This window comes from Sesamum indicum, linkage group LG7 (genome assembly GCF_000512975.1).
Source record: "Sesamum indicum cultivar Zhongzhi No. 13 linkage group LG7, S_indicum_v1.0, whole genome shotgun sequence".
Lineage (NCBI taxonomy): Eukaryota > Viridiplantae > Streptophyta > Magnoliopsida > Lamiales > Pedaliaceae > Sesamum > Sesamum indicum.
The window spans coordinates 9,518,521-9,542,473 of NC_026151.1; the positions used below are offsets into that span (position 1 = coordinate 9,518,521).

Consider the following 23,953-nt stretch of genomic DNA (forward strand, 5'->3'; position numbering starts at 1 on the left):
CTTTACCTTTAATTCAGACCACCATAAATGACATCAAAATTGTGAAAATCTATAATCTTGTACTTAGTAATTACAGAATGCCTGTCTACTAGTTTTACCAATGGGGAAAAGAGTTTGGCAGCACAATAATTAAGATTCTCTTCAATAGAATTGCTGAATCAAGTTGATGACTAAAATGCAAAAGTTTTGTTAGAAGTGAATAAAGGTGCCAATATACATCAACAAAATGAGGTAGTGACTAACTAGGTTTAAGGGCCGACTAATTCGAACAAAATGAGGTAGCATGTGATTTTTCTTCTAGATCACCAACTTATACTCGGTACTCTGAGACAAGTGTGTTTGGATTTCTAGATACTTATCATTCGTATATTATGAGCAAGTCAACACAACCAGCAGAATAATTAGTTTGACAAGAAGAGGGATTAGGAGATCATACTGATTTCCGGGCAAGCTCCCTAGCAGCCATTGTTTTCCCTGTTCCTGGCGGCCCATAAAAAAGCATGTTTCTGAATGGCGCTTGATGAGCCTTCGTATTTGCTGTGGCATTAGCCAACTGCTGGATTCGTTTCTGGAGAGAAGGGTGTAATATAACATCACCAAAACCATTTCCATTTTGGGAGCCAGAAGTTCTATTAGCACTGCGGGATATGGCGCTCTTGGCACGCGAAAACAACCCAGACCAGGGGTATTTCCCTCGAGAAGATTCTCGGATCAGAGATGGTTGTCCTAATATTCTGTCCACATAACTCCAAATCACCCTAGCACCTTCTCTGAAATTCAAAAGGCAGATTTACATTAAGTGCAGCAACAAATGCCGATAATAAAATAACCATTGCCACCACATCATGAAGATAATTACAGATGCCGCTGCTACTTGGAAATAACTTGCAGTGAGAAACACACTAATGCTTCAGGACATAAAACACAAATTACTGATAATTATGCATGGATGGCGATATCTATCAACTATAATTCTTGACGAACTGTCTAAACATAAGAAAAATTTTCCAAAAGGAGCACCAAACTAAGAAATTATGCTTATCAGTAAATATGAAGCCTCTTAGAGAAGCAAAATTTTAGCTAAAAAAAGTGGAAGGAGAACAAAAGCACTAGAGTTGGAAATGGTTGAGAATGCTGCATGTATGGCATGTTTTTTCAATGCTTTATCCTCTTGGTCACGTGTGCGTTTAAATGTGAAGGTATTAAATACACCCATCCCATCAGTCATCATCCTGGTTCTGCCATTGCATAAATTCGATTCACCCCCAAGTCATAAAGAAAAACAGACATTAAAAACTTGACCCAGTATGCATGTATAGTAACAACATACAATATAATGAATTCAAGAAGAGATGAGATGTGAAAAGGCCTATCAAACATCGGAATTGATATAATAAATTTCAAAAGCATGATATATTACATTGGGCTGAGTATAATATCCATAATTTGGTAGAAAGAATGTGCATAATATGTAGATAGTTAAGATGAAGGATATACATCCTTTCCAAAATGGTAGGCACCTTGTTGTGTAGACCCCTGCTGCTAGAGCAGTTACACCTCCTACAGCTACAACCAGTTTATTCTGATCTGTTAAAATAGCTCGCAAGCCCCCTGCAGTTTGATGGAATAGTCAGTGGAGGAGCATGTAATTAAGATCAAATTCACCAATAATTGCAATATTGGAAATCAAGAAAATGGATCCTATATACAGCACTATAAGCAAAGCTTTAGAACCTTTTCAAAAATGCAAACAGATGAATGGCAGATAGGGCAAGGCAAGAGAAACCAATAGCAAAAAGAAACACCACTCATAAACTGCCAACTTTGATATACCAATACCATAGACAATGCAGGTCTACTGAAGAAAAAAATATTTAAGGTAAAAGACCTCCAATGTGGTCAAAAGTTGTGTTAATAGCAGCAACCCATTTCTCTCTCTCCGCATTTGCTCGTTCAACTAGCATTCTTCTGTTAACATCCTCTGCAAGCTTGGCCTCATGGGCTCTTCCCTCTGCTTCTGCCAAAGCCCTCACCCTGATAGTTTCACGTTCTATCTCAGCCTTTTCTCTTTCAGTTTGGCGACGTTGTGCTTGAATTTGCTCCTCTGTTGCTCGTCTGGCTGCCTCTTGCCTCATCGCGGATTCCTCTTGCATTTTCACAAGTTCTTGATTTCTTGCTCTTTGGTGTTCATTCTCTGCCTACAAAATTCAGGATTATATTTTTGTATAGTTACTGGAAAACTGCTTTTCCACTGCATACGAACCAAATGGATCACATACCTGCATCCTTTTTCTCGCCAATTCATCCTCATACCGAGCCATCTGTGATTTTATCTGTGCTTGTTGCTGAGCTAGCTTTTTCTGTTCATCATAAACCACCCTTTGTTTCTCCTGCCAAAAATAGATGGCTACTTCTCATTGTTTCATCTTAAAGAAAAGAACATACGACTTTTATATGCAGAAAAATGTATCATTGATGGATATCAAGTCAAACAGTCTGAAAGAACTCTCATAATGTGGTTAAATCTTCAAATATTGAAATGGGTATATATATCCAAATCTGAGTGGAACTATTTCATGCTCCAATCACAAGGCTCAAAATCCACAAAAAGGCATTACTTCAAGAAGCAAGTGCAATCTGGTATATAAATCACAATTTATGAGCACATTTTACAACATCATGCTTTCAGAGACAAAATCCTCCTAGTAGTCAACAACAATGAAACTTACAGCTTCGGCTTGCGCTTGCATTGCCTTGAACTCTGCTGCTTTTGCCGTTAATTCTTGCTGTCTGGTTTCTTCTTGTTTTTTAATCACTTCAAATACCTATATCAACAGAATTCCTAGAGTAAATCGACAGCATGTCATTACCTCCTAATAATTGATAAATGCGAAAACAAAAGGCAGGCTTTATGGACATACTTCCCCCGATAAAGTGACATAATCACCGTTTCATCCAGATATTTCCACAACATAAAATTATAATGTTCTTTCATAAAACCGCAAGTAACAATAGAATTCCGCAAATGCGAATACCACATCCCCAATTTTCTTCAAGTTACAATCTTTCAACCGCCACAAGTGATTCAAACAGAATACTGAATGAAAAGAACCCAAATTGAACTACCTTCTTAGCATGTGAAGAACTAGTAATCTCCCTCAAAGCCTTGACACCCCTCTCCAATGCCTCAGGGTCAAATCCAGCAGAAGTTGTCCTTGGATTATCATTACGAACCCGTGTTGGCTCCGCGGCCGAAGGCTGAGCTGGCGGCTTTGCCGGCTCGGGAGCCGTCTGCTGAGGCGTCGAAGCTGCAGAAGAACTAGAGAATGGAGAAAAATTAAATGGCCCATCCGCGTAAGCATGATCAGCACTAAAACCAGCATAGGTCAGCGCAGCTAAAATCCCTGAAGCACAACTTTTACTCATCTCTCACAGATTTATTCACTAAACCTAAGGATTGATATGGAACTTTATGATTCAAAATGACAAAATGAAGTGAATTCAAGCGTTCAGAGTATCTGGTTGAAGGACGAGAAGAGAGGGCTTCGGCAAAGACGCCATTGGAGATGCAGCAAAAGAGGTTTCAGGGTTTATGTAGGGTTTGCTCTCTTTGTGTGTAATGGTTAGGGGGGTTCGGTAATCGCACAACCGATCAGTGTTGGTCTCCGGTTCGAAACCGGTCTAACCCTTTGTTTTTATGACCTAAGTTTTGCATAACAAATATTCAAAAATTTAAAAAATTAATTCCAACAAGCTCATATGAGATTTGACATAATTATAAATATTTTAATATTTAATAAAATTATATAATTTTTAATAGAAGTTTGAAATTATCAATTTTGACAATTTTATATTTTTTTCTTCTTTCTTGAAAAAAATTAAATAATTGTAAAAAAACTCAGATGAGTTGGATCGAAAAATTTGAAAATTATAAAAAAAAAAGTTGCTCAATTAGTCAACAAAAAATTTAAAAATAAATATAATTAAATTTATAGTCCACAAGAGCATTTGGTTGGTTCATTGAAAAAAGTGGAAAACTAATGGAGACTGGTGGATTAGACTAGACGTTGGGTGATCGTTAAAATTATGAGGTATTTGTGATTTTTCAAACAATTAGAGTATTCATAACTATGTCAAATTCGAGAGGGGGTTACTGTAATTTACCCAAAATTTGATCTAATTACTCTATATTTGATTGGATTGATTAGTAAAAATTTGTTTGATGTGCTTTCAATCTCGGCTCGAGTTTAATTCGATTATTAATATATATATATATATATATATATATATTTAAACAAATAAAAATACTCTACTCTAACTTTCGTTGGATTCAGTAGGCTTTCATAAAAATCCATAATGTAGTTGGAAGGTGTTTGAGTCAGCTTATAAATTCTTTAAAATACTTTGAATAAATTCCATTTTTACCTGTTGTTTTTTAAGAAATTAGTTAAAATTTCTCTTGCGTTTTGGAAATATGCAGCCAAAAAAAAGAAAAAAAGAGTCTTATTTTGTAAAACAATGCGTAAAATCTCCATTTCATTAAAAACTAATGGAAGGTGGGTCAGACATGCTCTTCGTGCAAATATAATTATGTTTTGATGTTTTTCCACATATTTTAGACTTGAGAAAGATTGAAACACCCCTCTTCGCTATCATAAAAGACGTTTTCTTTTGCATATTTTTACAACATGAGAGGGGGTTTTAGCTGAATTTTGGAAATGCATGTGGGTTTTATGCAATTTAACCAAGTATCTTAGAAAATGTTTGAAAGCTTATAATATGTTATTATTTATTTAGGAATTTTTTCAGGAAAAGAGCTTATAATCTCTAAAAATAAGATATTATGAACTAATTAGTTATTTGAGAAAAATAGTAAGGAGTTACCAAATTATTTCTTTAACAAATTCATTCAAATAATTATAAATTTGTCATTCCTAACATCTTATGAACTCCATAATCTTATTTTATCTAAATACTTTATGAATTTATTTTTATAATAAAATTTAATATCTTATAAGCCATAAAAGCATCTCATAAGACACACTAGCCAAACACCCTCATAATCAGATAGTCCACTTTTTTTTTAAAAAATAAAAATAATTTATAATACCGTACAATACATTAAGATATTTGAAATCCTCATAAATATGTCAATGAGCCATGCTCAGTTAACAAAGTTAAGATTCCATGATCTTAAAGTCATGGGTCTGAAATCCGCCATGTGCGTGGAATGTTATATACCCATAATAGGAGTTATTGTGTACTATATTAGTAAGGATTGTTGAATAGGACATTATTATTGTAATAGTTTTTATTAAATATTTATGTTGACAAAAATGATTCAATTAACAATAGTTCGTAGCTCTTACTTAAAAAAAAGAAAAAACCCTCATAAATATATCAATAAATTCATAACTAGAAATTACTTTTTAAGTCGACAAAAGTACCCAGGACATGTGTGGAACTCAAATCCAAAAGCCCTCTGAATGAAGAGTACACGAATCAAAGGGTTGAAGAGTTTGGTGGGTCGGGTGGCGCTTGTTACGACCACGTAGAATTTGAAACAGTAGATATTTTGGAAGATGAGGTCAAATTTTAGTTAATATTGTGAAGACGTTTAAGAAGGACGAAGTCTCAATCTTTTGAAATTTATAAGACATTACTCAATTTGTGTTTTATTTAATATGATTTTATTAAAATGCTTTTGTAACTTATACGAAAGTAATTGCCTATTTTACGTAGTTTTATAGTGGAATTTACCAACTAAATACTTCATTTAATAATAATTATCACTTAACATATTCATTACAAATCATTAAGATATACTTAACTTTTATGAGTCTTTCAAATCTTTTCAAGTTTTAAATCATCATTTTTGCATTGTCATTCATCATTATGGCCACTAATATATAAAGTTAAAATAACTTAATAATTTTTAAAAAAATGCTAATTTTTGTTATAATTAGAGATATTAATATTTTTTTAATATATTGTGTACAGATATCGACTGTGCCCGGTTGCTAATTTATATATCGAATAGCATCATACGCAGTATGTCCAGAATGAGCAAGAAAACAAAGAATCACACACTCAACTTCTTATTAGGAAAGAATTCAATTGAATTCCATAGATATTACAGTTGAATAAGTTAAAAAAAAAAAAAAGGCAGAAACACTACAGAATGAAAATGTAGTTTGTAGTAGCACACAAGATTAATTTATATGCACAAGGCACGCCGTTATACATAATAATAAATTGAGGCCAACAAAAATAATTAACTCCAAAACTAATTCAATTGATAATATACTAATTAATTAAGATGTAGAGGATGGTGCTGCTGCTGCCAGTTTGGCTCTCAGATCCTTCCTTAAAATTTTCCCAGCTGGGGATTTGGGAATGGCATGAACAAAGTACACTTTGTGCAGTCTCTTGTAAAACACCACCTGCATGTACGCAACTTTAATTGCTCGTCTTTATTGTATGTATATATATAATGCTGAATGACAATCTCATCTAAAAGTTTAAACTGTGAGAGATCTATGAATTGACCTGTTTGGAGATGAATTCTTTGACAGCTTCCTCTGTGAGTTCGAATCCATTTGATCGAACCACAAAGGCGACCGGAACTTCACCGGCAGCCTCATCTTTTTGCCTGCGTGCAGTCGATGTAAATTATCTGATTTTTGCTTAGTTGGGAAAAAAATAGTTGTGGAGAAAAAGAAGAAATAAATTAATGGACTCACGGGACAACAGCGGCATCAGCAATATTGGGATGGCTTATGAGAAGGGCCTCCAGCTCTGCTGGTGGTACCTGCAACACATATATATTGAACAATAATTTGTTTGATTTGAGCTTGAATTTAATTAATTTCACTAGGTAATATATGTTTGTGGTAATACCTGAAAGCCTTTGAATTTGATGAGTTCTTTGACTCTATCAACAATGAAGACATCATCATCATCATCCACATAGCCAATGTCACCGGTATGGAGCCATCCGTCCACATCTATGGTTCTAGCAGTCGCCTCAGCGTCATTCAAGTATCCTAATTATAACAATATTATTTATCACGTTAAACTTCCTGGCAAAATCTTAACTATATGTTTATATATATGTGTCTAGTAGTAGCAGCAGCAACGGCAGTAATAGTAGTACCTTTCATGATCTGTGGTCCGCGGATGCAAATTTCACCAGGATGGTTGCGGGGGAGGGAGCAGCCGGTTTCAGGGTCGACCACCTTGAGTTCAGCATTGCGTACCACGTTCCCACACGACCCTGATTTTGTAGGCAATGGTTGCTTGGCGAACGCCGGGGACATTGATAGTACTGGTCCAGCCTCCGTCATTCCATAACCCTATATATACACCACTAATTTAAGTCATTTCATTAATCACCATCGCCATCATGCATAGAGGGGGAAGTAATTAGACAGGCATTGTAGCTAGGACCAATAAATTTATGGAAAATTGTTGTGCTAGTACTGTACAATTTGTCCTCTTCATTTCAATCCAAATTGCAAACAAACATAAAATCTTGGCTATGTATCTCAAACAATAAGAGTGTGGTAGAGTTTTTTGGTAACTTTGATGGTTCTTGAAAGCGACAAAGAGAAGGTCAATTGATGACCTGGTCAGCACACCAAAACTCATGAAATTTCACCAAAACATTAAAGTGAAATGACACAAATAACGTCAAAGTTCTTGATTAGTAGGTAGCCAAGAAAGTTAGTTGGGTTGGCAATTGGCACTCACGGATGGTGATTCATGACCAAGAAAAGAGGTGGCCCTAGCTCCTTTCAATTACCTCCACCTCTCTAATTAAATCCCCTAATAAATTATAAGGTAATTTAATTAATGTACGGAAATATTCTAGAGTCAATTACGCTAATTGAGATCAATATTACAAAATACAAAATTATACTTTTTTTTCTTCAAAAAAAACTTTTAAAATCATACTTACACCTTGAAAAATTATAGTAAAGTTTTAAATGGAAAATACCAACTGTGTAATGTATTAATGAAGATAACATAATCATATTTTTATATTTTCAAGGAGATAAATAATATATATATAAATATAAAGAAAATGACTATAACTACAATAAAGTATTATTTTTTTTGAATTTTTTATATCGGAACATATTATCAATAATTTATAGTAAAGTTACAATAAAATAGAAAATTGAATCTGAGGATAAGGGTGAGTGCCAAGAAATATGCACTGTCCCATTCCAATCTTACTCGGAAGTTTGACTTTATTATATTAATGAAGAGATATGAAGGAGAGGAAATCTTAGTGTGAATGAAAAGCAAGTGAAGAGAGCACGTTGGGATACACAAAATGGTAGATCTCATTGGCCTTGTCAACTTGATAAAATTCCTACTCAAAATTTACACGACCCAATCAATTCCTTTAGATTATAATTAAATTTAGTTTAGATTAAAATTTTTGGTAAATTGTTATCATAGAAATTTACGGTCATCCCTCCCACCTACCTCCACCCTCCAACTACTTTTTCCTACACGCTAAATATATGTCTATGTATCTGCATTTTATTATAATTTATTCAAATATATTATATCATATTCTTTTTATTGCTATCTGCACAATCTTGAAATATCCAACAATCTTGAATATTATGGGTGAATATTTCAAGGCGGGAATATTCCTAAAAACGTACGGGAAAGTGGATTTTTGGAAATTTTTGGCTTCGAAATCGTGAATAACTGATTTGGGAGCTTTTTCAAGACATGATTTCTTTGGTTAAGTTTGTTAGTTTAGTTGGTTGTGGCCGCCGCCGGCGACGGTGGAAGTGAGCGTACCTGCCCAAATACCGCCTGTGGCACACGGCTGAGCAGTGCCGCCTCCAGCTCCTTGCCCAGCGGCGCGGCACCCGACAGCACCATCCGGATCGAGCTTAAATCGAAGTTATCCACCAATGGGTTCTTTGCCAATGCCAGGACCAACGGCGGCACCACCGCGGCCACCGAGACACGGTGTCTCTGTATCAGCTCCAGCAGAGAACCTATCTCGAATTTCTGCATCAGCAGAACCGGCGCTCCCGCTCTCAACGAACATAACAGCACCGAGTTCAATGAGTATATGTGAAACAATGGCAGGACACAGAGCACGACGTCGTCTGGCTTCAAGTATAGATTCGGATTCTCGCCGTCGACTTGTTGAGCGACGCTGGTGATTAGGCTTTTGTGAGTCAGGATGACGCCTTTGGGTAATCCCGTGGTGCCTGAAGAAAAGGGGAGCGCCACGGCGTCGTCCGGATCGATTTCCACTTCCGGCGCTTCATTCTCGTTTGCTTCCGAGAGCACCGAGAAATGCAAGCATCCTTCCGGCGGACTGTCGATCGTGATAACGGAAAAGTCTTCGCCGAACACCAGAGAACTATCCCCGGGGTCGCGGAGCTTGTCGACGTATTGCGATTGCGTGATGATGACTTTCGATTTGGAGGCATTGAATTGCTTGAAAATCTCTTTCGTGGTGCAGAAAGGATTTGCGGTAGTGGTAACCGCACCAATCATTGAAGCTCCCATGAAAGTGAAAACAAATTCAGCGCAGTTCTGGAGGAGCGCCATGACGACATCGCCCTTCCTGATTCCGAGATTGGATAAACCAGCGGCGACCTTCCGGCAAACGAGATGTGTTTCAGCGAAGGAGTAGGACTTCCCGGTACTACCCACCAAAAGGCACGACCGATCAGGATACTGCGACAGATTCTCGAAACAGTAGGTGTGCAGAGGGAGGTGATTGGAAATGGGGATGGCGGGGAGTTTGGACACAAAAACATGAGTTTCTGATGTTTGATTCTGAGGCAAAACCAGAGAGGAAGACAGCTCTGGATTCTGAGTTTCAACAGAAGCCACCGACAACATTGTGTCCGGATGATTCGTGATCTCCTCCAAACACACAGGAAAACTGATGTTTCACGAGCTACAGAGATGATTTCCTCTGTTTGTGCTAGCTCTTGAAACAAATCAGAGGAGTGAGTGTGAACAGAGGGAAAGAAGATGAGAGAAGAGAGAAGAGAGGTTAGGTTAGGTGGGGGAAGAGACTCAGAGAGAGTTCTGAGAAGAAGGAAGAAGAGAGAAGGAAATAATAAATAAATACGGGAAGATTGGGGGAGGAAGGGAGTTTGGGGTGTTAGGTAGGTAGGAGTATGGAGAGAGAGGAGGGAAGAAGAAGTAGCTGCAACTGCTGACCCGTTTTGAGAGACCCGACCCTCTTCCTTCCTTGCACCTACCTACCCTTCTTTGCTCAGTCAATTCCTCAGTTTTACCCTAAAATAATTGAGTCTACAACCTCCAAATTTCATTATTCAAATCCCCTACTTATACCCTAATTTAATTCAAATCAAATTCCACCCAATTTTACAATATTAACCATACATCCAAACACACTTGATGCCTCCATATAATTTCATTTTTTTATTATATTTATCTAATTGCATAAAATATAAAAAATAATCAAAAACTAGTAAATAAATTAAATTTAAGTATATATATGTACTATTATAATATAATGAATATAATAATTATATTTTTTTTCTTTCTACCAACTATCTTATGTTTTTGTTCTGTACAAATTTCTACATTTTTTAAAAAAATTACAATTACAATTTATTTTTCTTCTCTCATTCCGCTCCACGTTTCTTTCTTTACGCTCCCTTCGCACCACATTTGTTTATTTTCTTAAATGTCTTTTTTCCCCCCTCATATCACATGACAATTCTTTCTTATAGGCTTGCGAAAACTGCATGCAACAACAATTAATAGATAATAATGAAAATTTATTAATAAAATTAATTATTAATTGTAAAAAAAGTGAATATAATTGGGGATATCTAGGTAATTTATCATCTACTAGGCATGTGGGTTACTTTGTAGGTTTTTCCCTTAATAAGTAGTGTATAGATATGGAAAATCTTTCTTAAATCAGGCTTGAAAGAAATACGATTGGTAATTTTTTTTTTAAATTATACAACAATCACACGATAAATATATTATATATATCATATAATTAATTCAAATTCAGCCTAATCAAAATCGAGCTAGAATTTTCGATATCGTTGTATGGTAACTGAATTTACAAAGAGCATTAAATCTCCACCTCTTTTTCCTTCCAATTCATGTGGGGCTTTAGGAGGATTCTGTTCAATTACAGGTCTCAATTTTTTTTTTCAATAATAATTTTGTTTGTATTTTCTTTCTTTCTTCTTTTTTTTTTTAATTTATAGATGTCCTTCTGTATATTATTTAATATATTGAAAATATATATCAAGTTTTTTAGTCTAACAAATACGTTTAAATGATACAAGAAAATAATAAATTATTATAGAAGTAAACATACAACATGGGACTGAAACTCAAGGTTGTGAGACCTCGATCTTATGAATTGAGCAAAACCTTATAATATGCACACAAGATGTCAAGAATACTGAATCGTAACGAAGATTTATTTTGATAACGAGCAAAATGCAGGCAAACACATGTGATATTACAAATGAGCAAATTATCCCTTATGAAAAAAAATATCAATTTACTTCCCTATGTTTCTTAACATAAAGCAGTTTATGTCTTAATTGCTTCACTTTAACAAATACAGGAAAGTAAATTAATATTTTTTTTTCATAAAAGAATAATTTATTCATTTACAATATCACAAAGTATTTGCTTGCAATAAACCCTTATTATGATATATTACCTTATAGTACGTAAATAGAAGGATCAAAACAGAATGTCTAAACCACCAGAGCATGCCTCTATTTTACTTACGTAATATATGAAACAATTTTTAAAAAAATTTGATTATTTTATAATGGGCCACTAACCAGCAATCACTGTAATCTCAACGTGAATGGTGCAAGTTCGAATCTTACTGGAGGATATATACATAACTTATTATTTTATGTGAATATATTATGAGACGGCGAAAGTCAGCTCATAATTCTTGATTTAATGAAAATTGGACTTGATTTATAAATATATCGATGGGGCTATTATAATAAAATTAAGCAACAGTGGACGAAAAGGACATTCCGTGACTATGAAGTTTCCCTAATTTGATATTCATTCTTCTCGGCCTAATCTTTAGATTAATATCTGTACAACCTACACCAAATCAAAGTAAACCCCTAACCATCATAACAAATAATAATAATAATAGAAATAAAGGAAGGAATTAAATCATCACAAACAAAGGGATGAAAGGGAATATATCTATAGGGTAGGATTGAGATTTCAAAACTCTTTAACTATACACATATTTTGAGTATGAGCCCAACACATATAAGTGTCGGTCTGCTTATAGTAAACTGGCTTTGTTGCTCTATTTATTACCAGATTATCGCATATTCGATTATGATGTACGTCACTTGCTCCGTTTCAATCATACATTGATTCTTATTTTCAGAATTTATGTCGTATTTATCTGATTATACGCGCGCAAGTATTGGGCTCCAGTATCTATCTGTACTAATATAAATAAAAACCTTTTGTCGTATCGATTTCTAAACACCCAAAAATACCCTTTAATTTATTTTTTCCTTCAACGAAAAATTTGGTCAGCATAGTAATTTTAATATCATTTCAAATAATATCACAATTGTAATATTATTAATATTTTTCCTCTCAACCCACTACTCCAAGCTTCTCTCTCACCATAACAAACCTATAATTATAATTTATTTTTTTTTTCTCTTTCACCTCACTCTTAGTTTCTTTCTTTTCACGGATTTTTTTTTTGTCTTTTTATCTCATATTTTAAATGCTCGTAAAAATCACGTAGGACCGCAACGGGTACAACTAAAAAGAGAAGCCTACAAAATGTAAGTAAAGGGACAGGAGGATGTGAGGAAGAGAGGGTGAAAATGAGGTTGGTGTGTGGATGGAGGAACAGTAGAGTAGTAATGTGGGGGCGATGGATTGGGTTTCGGGTGGAGCGTGTGAATGTGAATGTCGCACGCCAATGCAAATTTATTGGTGTTGCCGTCTTTGTGGGTTTTCATTTAATTTGGTGGGTGCCTTAAATCCAAGTATAATAAATAACCAACAAAAATGAAACAAAGGAAAAGAGGGGGTAGTTTTCATTGATTATGTGTGACAGTGTTGAAATACACTTGCATACCACCATTCCTTTTACATTTGCGTTACGTACGCTCTGCACTTTGAATTTTCTTTCACATTCTTCCAGTGACCGCATCTCACTCGCTCATTTTCTCCGCTTTTAAACTCTATTTTATTTCACATTTAGAATTTTATTTCATTTTGACCTCTCATGAGGGTGGGGTTTGAAATAACACTACCTCAACTCCAAATGTTAAGTAGCTTTATTAATAGCTCTAACTCGATCGAATTTGAATCTTTTATATAGCTAGTGTGATACACTTTTTGTGTGATTAGTGTACAGTTCATAAAAAGTAACAAATCATATAACAAGTGTAATGTACCTGCTTCGTGATTGATTTGATTTGACAAAACTTGATTCGGATAAGAATTTTCCTTCCTTGTGAAGTAGCTAAAGTCAAAACATTAGCTTATATATGCAACTCTAAGAGGGTCTTTAGCTAAGTTTATAAAATTTTAAAAATACTTTATAGGGTAAATTACGTTGATATCGCTTGAGATTAGATTTAAATACATAAATAATTCATATTTTTGTAAAGTTATATTTATACCCCTAAAGTTATAGTTGTAATTACAAGAATATATACTCTATTTAATACTCAAAGTTCCCCCCTCCCCCTCCCCCCCAACACACTCTAAGGTATATTACACTATTAACATGTCCCTTCGGGGACATATGATAAAATTGGAACGATACACTATTAACACCCTCTAAGTGGCGTGTCTATAACTTTGCAAAAAACACAGAGTATTTTGTGTAATTTAGACGTAATTTTAAAAGGTGTCAATGTAATTACCTTTTTTTATATGACGTTTGAGGGCTTGTCATATTAATTACAAAATAATTGTTAGTAATGTCTTATAAATTTGTAATTTTATTTATCTAAATATTTTAAGAGCATATTTTAAAAAAAAAAATATCCAAACATGTTGCAGGATGCATGAATTTATAAATTATTTTAAATAAATTTAGCCAAATACCCTCGATGTTACGTAATGACAGCATGGAATGGATAGAAGTCTAGAGAGTCGGCTATTTGATAGCATCATATATATATAGATATTTGGTAATATTATTTCAAATTTGGAAACTTAAAAAATATTGCACACAAAAAATTCCAAAAATGTGAATTATAATATTTTGTTGGTACTCTTATTTATTTTTATTTATTTGGAAATTTGCTACAATATATTTTCTCTCTCACACATCTCTCACGTCTCCTAATTAAAGTTACAAATGAACTAAATGCTTTTCCTCATACATAATTTTTTTTATTTTTGTCAACTTATCCAAATATGATTTTTATTCCTTTGTTGGAGATATTTGTAAAGATTTCGATATATTTAGCAATTAGGTCCTTATAATTATATATATATACATATATATATATGTATTTGGTATAAATGTATTTTTAATTCCTTAAATATGGTTAAAGTGTAACTGTAATATATTATTCCCAAATTAATGCACCAACCACGTTATCAATAATTTATACGAAAATGTTTAATTATAATTAACCCAGTTTTGATGATTAAATACTTGTGAGACAGTGGTGGGATTAATTGTGAGCTGGCACTCATTTCGTGCACAAATCACATGTACCTTATTTAATCACGCTCAATTATTTTATTGCAGGATGTATATGATAAAGATGTATGTATTCAGGGGGAATATTATATATAATATGTATATATATGAATGCATACATCTTTTGATATTTATTTTTAATATCCATTATGTTATTCCCTTTTGTATCCCCCATGATGATTTGTAATTATAATAGTTATGGTGTATTTTGTAATTACAATTTTGGTGATCTATAAATACCACCATGTATTTTATTTGTAGGGGAAGTTTTAGAGAGAATAAGAAACTGATTTGGAGGAAATACATATATTAATTTTTTTATATTATAGTAGGAATGATAGACCAATAAACTTAAAATTTCTCTAAATTTATATCAGGTTTATAACTATTGGTGCTTTCTCATTTTCCGTTGAGGAAAGGATGGGAAGGCGACATTAAATTCCCCCACTTCCTCGCCCGCTTTTAATTACATTTGAACTCTCTCTAGAAATATAAAATTATATTTTTAAAATTGCACTTACATTCCATTTGAAAAGTCATCGTTTACACTTGACTTTTTTTAATTAGGATTTAGACGAAAAATACTGATTTTAGCAAAATAATTAAATAAAATTTTTAATTTTACCCCTCATGTAACACTCTTGTGTAATAATTTTGTACTTAAAGGAAAAAAGGTAATAATGTTATCCTTGCTCCATATATAGATATTATATTTATTCCATTAAGTACAAAAGTATACATAAAAATATTAAATAAAGAAAAAAATTAAAAAATTATATAATTTCTTTTGCTGACATCAATATTTTTCATCCAAACCTAACGAAAGAGAGGATTCAGTGTAAATAAAGAATTTTCAGATGGGATGTAAATATAATTTTTAAAGTTTTTGGGATAAAGTATAATTTCGTATTTTTTAAAGGGCTGTACTTATAATTAACCTAATTGAAATATATCGAGACATCATTATCTAGAAACATATTGAGAAATTCATAGTAAAAGTACTTTTTCTTTTTTTATCTTTTATAATAAGATTCAGTTAATTATTACATCAATTACCCAATACATTTAAATACAAATTTATATAAAGACTTGTGAAAACATTGATGTTGGATTCTTATAAAATCTGACGCAATCAAATCGATGATACGTCTCCTTCCGTTAGCAGAATTTTCAAGAGACCTAAGCCTGAAATTATATTTTCAAAAAAAGATATATATAGCAAAAAATCAATATTTTTATACATTTTTCCACAAAAAAATGCTTTATGTGACGATTATTGAGAAATTACATAAGTTGGATAGTGGACCGTATTAAAAAAATGCCATGCATAGATAAGTTGTAGGTACCTACGTCTTATGTTATGCACACTTGTGCAATGAAGGATAGAAACTGTCAAGTGATAAGTAGTGGCCACGGCCTATCTCAAGCCACTCCGACTGCAAAATAACATATGAGACATAAACACTCTGTAGATAATCCGTCCCCACGCCTTGTGTTATGTTCGCTGCAGTTCTTAAGTCTTTATTTGCAGAAGCCCTCTAAAATTATGGCGTGACCACAACTTATCAAAAACTAAAAAAAGTTAGCCAAAACCATTTGTGTAATTAACGAGTTAAATGCCTTTTATCCTTGCAAAAATACTAATAGTCATAAAATCTTCTTTAAAAAGACAAAAGAAAAAAGACAATTTGTGCTCGGAACTTTTGAAAAAGAAGCAAACTGCCTTCTATGTCATGGAGTGATGTCGCCAGTTTTTGGAGTAGCTTTAAATATTGCCATCAGAACGAACATTATTAACAAAGTATGAAAAGGCCAACGAGGTCTAAATTAATTGGTAAAATTCAAGCCTTATTTCTATAAGGTTATATATGCTCGAATTCCACAAACGTATAGTTATCCTATTTTAATGATAGTGTTAATCAGTTATATATATTTGATATCGACGAGAAGAGGTAAAACAAATGAAAGAATAAATTTATTGTGTAAGTTGCTGGATTTCCCAACAGATACAACATCAATATAGTGTGTATGTTTGGAGTTGGAGATGAAACAAAATGGAAAGTTGATTGAAAAGAGTGTATGTTTTGATCAAGGGAACTGAAATGAGCCACCAATCTGGTTCTGGTTAGCTCCACTGGGGGGATTTATGGCCACCCATAGCAGGGATATGGTGATGGCAATCAGCCCTGACCATACATACACAATGGTAGGTGTTCTTCCTCTTCTCCCCATCAGTCCCTTTGCAAAGGGGTAGAGATGTGCCAGCACCCAAAAGCTGAAGAACACTCCACCCAGGAGACGGCTCCATTGCGGTATAACGCTGTATATCGTCCGGCTAACGCCCACCGCTATTGCTATCAAGTTCACCATTATGATAACAATGGGAGGTATCATGAGGGATGTCCATTTCACCATGTAAAGATCAGCAAAGTCGTCGTCCTCGTCGTCCCCTGCTGATTTTGATGTCAAGGTGAAAGAGATTTCGACTCCAGCAATCACTTTCAGCAGCCCTTGGAAGACGGCAGCCAAGTGTGCGCTGGTCCCTCCGATCAGCCAGAATTGTTCATTCCTCCACCACTCCTCCAGCTCGATCCCGGACCATTTCACCTCCAGCACAGCAAGTGCACAGAGTGTCATGGTAATGATCAGGAGGTAGATCAAGAAAGTGACGTTCAGAGTTTGGACGATGAACTGGCCCGAGAAGAGAGATAGTGCAGGGAGAAAGCAGTAGACAATCAAGAAAACGGAGGTGAAAGGGTAGATTCCTACATTGAGGTATGCTATCCTTTGCAAGACCTTCATTCTTGAGCTTGCTAGAAAGGCATTGTTCCGCGAGAAGAATATCTCAACCGAACCGGTAGCCCAGCGGAGGACCTGATGGAGCCTATCTGTAAGGTTGATCGGTGCAGTCCCACGGAAGGCATCACGTTTTGTTACACAGTAAACTGATTTCCACCCCCTATTGTGCATCCTGTATCCTGTGACAACGTCTTCCGTAACAGACCCGTAAATCCACCCAACGCGTTGTCCCCATTCCGTTTTATCCTCGTACCAACAGGAGATGACACTTATTGCTTCGGCAATAGTTGATGCGTCAAGAGGTTCACGGGGTATGGTGAGGGCACCCGGAAGTCTTCCGTTCTTCACAGATGGATGATCAGCCAGAGGCCGGCCTTGAAACTCTGCCACTGGAATCGAATCAATAAGTAGATTTGAGTTGCCAAACATTTTTGGAGCAAGTGAAAGATTCATCTCTTCATCATCAGAATCGCCCATTCTCAAGGCTCTATTTTCTTCTGGTGTGTTAGCAATTGCAGCATGCTTCTTTCGATGGCCGAAGCAACAACTGCAGAAGCCAGCGCTGTGCTCTTTGGCACGAGGTGGATCAAAACCATAAAGTGCGATTCGCCTAAACAGGCATCCTGTTCCAACATAAACGGGACCCTGCAGCCCATCCAGAGCTCGCATATTGCCATCGAAGAAGACCGTATTCCTATTGGCATAACGATCAGATGGGTCAATACCCTCAAATCTCTGTGGGAACTGAACGTAGCAGATACGGTCGCCACCTCTGTCCATCATGAAACACATTCCTTCTCTCATGGCTTGTGAGTTATAGATGTAGTGGTCACAATCAAGGTTGAGAATGAAAGGTCCATTAGACATGATTGCGGAAGCACGGACTAGAGCGTTCATGGCACCTGCTTTCTTATTGTGATCATAGCCAGGCCGCTTTTCACGAGAAACATATACAAGCATTGGTAGACGGATATCAACACTGCTCACGTCTATCACACTGTACTCCTCGCCTATGCCACAAAGCGGTTCATCACTTGGCGGCTTCAGCATCACCTACATGATAATAAGATAATTAACTTTGTACCCACTGGTTACCCGTTGGAGATATATACATAAATATATATATATATATGTGTGTGTGTGTGTGTGTGTGTGTTAATTGATACCTGTATTATTCCTGCATGATCACCCTTTGAGTGGTCAGCTGCTGAAGTCAACCAAGTGCCTGGCCAATGGGTTCCATCTGCCATCCATGTAGCTTTCTTTATCTTGACAGCCTCTAAAGGTTCTTCTTCTTTCTTGAGTCTCTGTTCTTTCATGGCTATAAGTTCTTCCCTAGCATGATAGGCATCAGATCGGCGTCGAATAGAGTCTGGCAGACTATTAATGCGAACCTTAAACTCATCATACTCACGCTTCACACGTCTTCTATCTTTGACGAAGTCACTAAGAACCTTGTTCTTGGTAGGATCTTTCTTCAGATTGAAATAAGTTTCTGGATTTCTAGGTTCAATCCTATGTTTGCGACAGAACGGTACCCATATATTTGCAAAACTTGCTGCTTCTGCCATGGCCTCAAAGGTCAGAAGTGCACCTCCATCATCAGAAACATAGCAAGCAAGCTTTTCGACTGGATAATCAGCTGCTAGTATTGACAAAATGGTATTAGCAGTGACAAGAGGTGGCTCCTTCTCTGGATCTGCAGTAGAAACAAAGACATCGATGCCAGGGAGATCAGACTTTCCCATGGGATTGCTTGGATTAGGTGTCTCAAATTTATCTTTCAAGACATTTAGATCAGTAGCCCGATTTACAGGGCAGAGCTTTGGCAACTGGTCAAGAATCCAAGAAAAGGCGAACCATATTTCACAAACTATAGACATGCCCCAAAGCCAGACAGCATCGTTGTTGGGATGACGAACTCTCCATGCCAAGAAAAACCCAAGAACAACCATTCGGATAGCAATTAGAAGCCTACAAGCATAGATTACATAGCAAGAAAATGTAGATCAGCATATGCACCATCGTCTCTGGAGCATGAGCACAATTGTTAATAAAGAAGCAAACTGCTAAGAGAATTTGAATAGCATCAGAAGAAAAAGAATAGGCCAGAGAGGACGTTGTACCTGTATGGGCTGATGATGGCGGCTGGAATCTTTAACTTGCGAGTAAGTGGTCTCCATGGCTTGTTCATAAACTCAGAAGGCTCAACAATGTCATCATCCTTACCATTTTCAAAGCCATCCTCCTTTGGCCATATAGCATTGCCATAACCGTACGTGGCCTTCGTCTCAAACAGCCAACGATTGTGATCAAAATCTCCTGTCTGGTTCCTCATCAGAAATGACTTTGATGATTTCATCAAGGACAACCTCCTCTCCGTTTTTGACATCCCAGATGGTGGTGGAAGCTGCGGCAGTGATCTCCAATTCTCCAAAGCTTCGTTCAAATCAGTAGTTTTGTATTGCTCCTTGCACCCGGGACAAATACCCTCTCCTGTCTTAAGCACATCTATGTAACAGTCTCGGCATATCTTGAAATCACACTCACACGGGAGGATGTCATTTCCCCTCTCGTCGCTCATCACCTTGCCATCACATCCATTAATGGCACAAGAAGACCCTTTCACGCCCGCCATCTGTGGATGGTTAGGATCCGAATCAATGACTTTATCCATCAAATGAGCCCGTGTTATGCTGTTATATCCACCAGTAAAGAGTGAACTAGACACGTATTGCTCTTCAACCTTCTGTGAGACAGGGTTACTAGGCTGGTTATCAGGGGTCGGCGGTATATGCACCGTGTAGTTCAGATAATCGCTGCTGCCAAGTTCGCTATCAAGATCATCCCTTGAAAAGTTGACATAACGGCCCGATGAGGTCCTCCGAGCAAACGTTACACGTGCTTGTGGAGGCAGCGGTGGCTTCCCATTCTGAGAATCCAGCACATCGGATGCTGTCGATAGATCCGATATGCTGGCCTTAAATGATTTGGATGCCATTTTCAGAGATTCCACTCTCAATATACGAACAATTCGACCCTGAAAATATATATATATATAAATATATGCTTAAATGAGTCTGACTTCTAAGTTCTGCATTCTCTAAACATAAGTGAATTGGATTCAACAATGGAAAGTGTCATCTGTAAACTATAAGGGACTCTTAATTTTTATCAGGGCCTCAATGATAATGCTTCAAAACAATCATCAAATCGGAGGTCGAAAAAATTAAAAATTCACACAAGAACTGAATAATGCAGCTCAGTGACAATACACCAAGTTCAAATAAACACCTCTACAGCATCCAAGGTACTCACAGCCCACACACACAACCAAAAGAATCTCAAAATCCAGTTTTGATTGCGAGATCTTTGATAAAAACCTTGAAAAGCAGACTTTAAGGTAAAAGAGTAGCTGAATAACAAGATACACATAACAACTAAGGTAAGATCATCATCTGTTAAAGATCATTCTTTCAGCAAAATATAGTTAAAAAAATACAAGGGATTGATGTCATACAAAGATCATTAACAGACTGCAATGGATATATATTTGATGCAAGAACTAAGTGTCGTGTCATACCTCAAAGAGGGCAAAGACAAACGTCTAGGAGTTTAATGCGTCGGCCCGCCACCTCGTCTGAAGCCTTTTCTCTCTCTCTGTGTCTTGTAGAACAAAAGGTTGTGTATTATATAGATTATAGCGTGCAGTCCGTATTTGAATTTCGCAGAATGCGTGTGGGTGTTGTTGGTGGTGTTTATATCTACTGTTGACAGGCGGGCTTTTGCTGTACAAATATTTCGACTGGGAGTTACAGTTGTAACTCAAAGCCTTTCCGCTTTCGGACACTATTGTCCCTTTTTTTTTATTTTAATTGTATTTTTTATTTCAAATTATCCTATATTCTATGAATAACAGTAAATAATTCATGTTTCTGAGTTGAAACATGTAAAAAAAGAACTATCTACTCATAAAAGTCAGGTTGCGACACCACTGTGTCAATTAATTATGTTCTGCTAATAATTATTGTAAGTTAGTTTCTTTTTTTAGATAAAACATACTATATGTTGGTTTATGTTCTTTTATTTATATTTATAGTATATTTTAAAATACAAAAAATTATTTATAATATACATACAAGGATTAACTAAAACAAAGACACGGTACATTTTTGGTTCTCTGTTTTTGGATGGAAAACACATTCACTATGTTTGTTTTTTATTCTGGTCCATCTTTGAAATGGGCTTAACATACACCATGTTTTGGCTTGTTTTTTATTTACAAGTTTTAGGTATATTTTGCATTATTTTAAAATAGTATTTTGATTATTTTTTTATCCAAAAAATACAACTAATTATATATATTTTCATACATATATATATAAATATATATAAAAGAGACATGATTTGACAATGAACAGTACTTTTTGTCTCCCTACTACCCAACATTAAACATACCATACTTATTTTATATTATCTTCAAAAAAAAATCCAACATACACACTATTTCTAACTTATACTTATTTATTTTTATTTTTCCTCTCTCTATCTCCACAAAACACCCCAAAACAAGTTAAAAACAAAACCAAACATTATGATTGGATTTTGAGTATGCGTCATGCAAGAGCCAAACTTTTTAAGTAGTGATGATTAGTTTTAAAATTTAACACACCAACTAATTGATGCACATTATACAGATTGCATATGCACGCACACTCTATCGTATTGTATGCAGACATAATTATCTATCGAGTCTTGTACATGATTTTTTTTTATCTAACTCTAATACCATATTAAATTATCAAATTATTTAAAAGTTTAAATAGTTAAAAAAAGAATCATTTAATATTTAATATGTGTGAGAGAGACCAAACATTCAATCAAGGTTATGATTATTGAGAATAGCGGCAGCGGTAGTTGGCATTGGAAATGGAAGAAAGTTGGTAGTAATTAAGGCGGAATGAGCGGCAAGTTAAAGGGTAACATTAACGACAACAGCAGTGTCGGGGTAGAAGAATTAGGGCGTCAATGCATAATTCGTCGCTGGCATAAGAGTACATACATGTGAGTAAGATCGTGTCCGAATGAATGAAACGATATATTCATATAATGCAGTGCACGTTGTCGTCGTGGACGTGGCTGCATGCTGCTTGACCAAAAACATATATATATATATATATATATATATTTTAGTTTCTTAGGATTCGGAATTAATTGATATGGCCTGCTGAGGCTGAGCTCTAACCGTGACATGACATGCCTCTTACTTGTTCACACATCCAAGAACCTGTTGATTAAACAAAATCCATCATATATTATATTATATATGCATGTCTTCCACAACCCGATATTCCGCACGTTCCTGCAAATCTAAAATCATCACTAGAGCAACTGCATTGTCCGGGTATTGGATTTGGAGCGGCCACAACTATCCGACCTCCGCTTTTGATCTGGACCCAATCCCACCCTATTTTTGATGAGTTCGGGACCAGAACACGTTGCACCTGCCTCAATTGCCATCCCCAGAGTTAATTATGAAGCTCTCATCTCATGTGAGGAAACAAAAATTTTAGGTATTCGAGTTGCATGCATAGGGGTTGTTTTCATTCAGCGTCTGAAAATAAACTCGAAAGACCGTTTTCGATCTACATATTTTACTTTCCAACTGTTTAAATTACTTGATATAAGCAGAAAAACTACAAGCAATTCTATCATATCTTCTACAACTTATTAGTAAAATTATATATATTAAGATGTTTTGCCAAACACTTTAATTTTAACATTTTTTTCCCCATTTTGCAATATTATACTGCCGCTTAATTTACAATTTTTTAGTTTTTGGCGACTTACTCCCACTGCCAAAAGAGCAAAGAGGAGGGAAGATAGCTGAGATCCTGCGGTGGATTGTTGCCCTCCGCCCATTTTTGCCGGTGGCTTAGGAGCTCTCAGTTGGGACACTCTTAGGTTAAACTTAGACGCCTTGAATGTTGACAGTCCAAAAAGAAAATGCAGAAATGAGAGAGAGCACTATTCTATCTTTTTATTTAAATAGTTCTCCAAATTGATAACCAAATATGAATAGGGGATCCCCAAATCTGATGTTCTACAACATCAACAAACCCGAAAGAAGGTACGAAGAAAAAAGTGGTTACTCCTCCTATCATCATTTAAATAAAAATCCAAGTTAAACAATGTACGTATATCAACACTGGCCTCATGAGAGTTCCTTGACATCAATCAAGCATTCTTGTATTCAGAAAGTAATGAGATCATCTTTGTTGGGCTGCTTTTTCTTTGTGTCGTGTGCTGCTTCCGATGTGCTACCAGATTTCTTACCAAATATCATTTCATCAAGATCATCCATCATCTCGTCGTTGTTCCCTCCCTGACCTCCAGTCCGAGCGTTTGATGGTTTCCTGATCAGGGCTT

The 23,953-nt window shown here is 35.6% G+C and overlaps 3 protein-coding genes across 3 annotated transcripts in view; all 3 read right to left on the bottom strand.

Moving 5' to 3' along the window:
• Positions 1 to 3,426, bottom strand: part of LOC105166820 (ATPase family AAA domain-containing protein 3-B) — a 5,110-nt gene extending 1,684 nt beyond the window's left edge. The window contains exons 1-6 of the mRNA XM_011086308.2: positions 3,127 to 3,426; positions 2,730 to 2,825; positions 2,280 to 2,390; positions 1,889 to 2,198; positions 1,521 to 1,611; positions 437 to 770 (exon numbers count right to left, since the gene is read on the bottom strand). Of these exons, the coding sequence (XP_011084610.1) occupies positions 437 to 770; positions 1,521 to 1,611; positions 1,889 to 2,198; positions 2,280 to 2,390; positions 2,730 to 2,825; positions 3,127 to 3,426 (1,242 nt within the window). The remainder of the gene's footprint in view (positions 1 to 436; positions 771 to 1,520; positions 1,612 to 1,888; positions 2,199 to 2,279; positions 2,391 to 2,729; positions 2,826 to 3,126) is intronic.
• LOC105166823 (4-coumarate--CoA ligase 2) lies at positions 6,169 to 10,096 on the bottom strand. The gene is made up of 6 exons (XM_011086311.2): positions 8,824 to 10,096; positions 7,157 to 7,355; positions 6,901 to 7,046; positions 6,744 to 6,811; positions 6,550 to 6,652; positions 6,169 to 6,443 (listed from the first exon to the last, which is right to left on the bottom strand). The coding sequence occupies exons 1-6, from the start codon at positions 9,886 to 9,888 to the stop codon at positions 6,315 to 6,317; spliced, it is 1,710 nt and encodes a 569-aa protein (XP_011084613.1). The 5' UTR covers positions 9,889 to 10,096; the 3' UTR covers positions 6,169 to 6,314.
• LOC105166824 (cellulose synthase-like protein D3) lies at positions 16,712 to 21,210 on the bottom strand. Its single transcript, XM_011086312.2, has 4 exons — positions 21,108 to 21,210; positions 19,651 to 20,564; positions 18,691 to 19,498; positions 16,712 to 18,577 (listed from the first exon to the last, which is right to left on the bottom strand). The coding sequence occupies exons 2-4, from the start codon at positions 20,523 to 20,525 to the stop codon at positions 16,814 to 16,816; spliced, it is 3,447 nt and encodes a 1,148-aa protein (XP_011084614.1). The 5' UTR covers positions 20,526 to 20,564; positions 21,108 to 21,210; the 3' UTR covers positions 16,712 to 16,813.

Excerpts from the sequence above, each read along its gene's own strand:
- LOC105166823 (XM_011086311.2), bottom strand. The coding sequence starts at position 9,888 with ATGTTGTCGGTGGCTTCTGTTGAAACTCAGAATCCAGAGCTGTCTTCC. Across the intron at positions 7,356-8,823 it reads CACAGGCGGTATTTGGGCAG|GGTTATGGAATGACGGAGGC; the intron begins GTACGCTCACTT and ends GTGTATATATAG. Across the intron at positions 6,812-6,900 it reads TCAAATTCAAAGGCTTTCAG|GTACCACCAGCAGAGCTGGA; the intron begins GTATTACCACAA and ends TATGTGTTGCAG.
- LOC105166824 (XM_011086312.2), bottom strand. The coding sequence starts at position 20,525 with ATGGCATCCAAATCATTTAAGGCCAGCATATCGGATCTATCGACAGCA. Across the intron at positions 19,499-19,650 it reads GCCATCATCAGCCCATACAG|GCTTCTAATTGCTATCCGAA; the intron begins GTACAACGTCCT and ends CTATGCTTGTAG. Across the intron at positions 18,578-18,690 it reads ATCATGCAGGAATAATACAG|GTGATGCTGAAGCCGCCAAG; the intron begins GTATCAATTAAC and ends ATTATCATGTAG.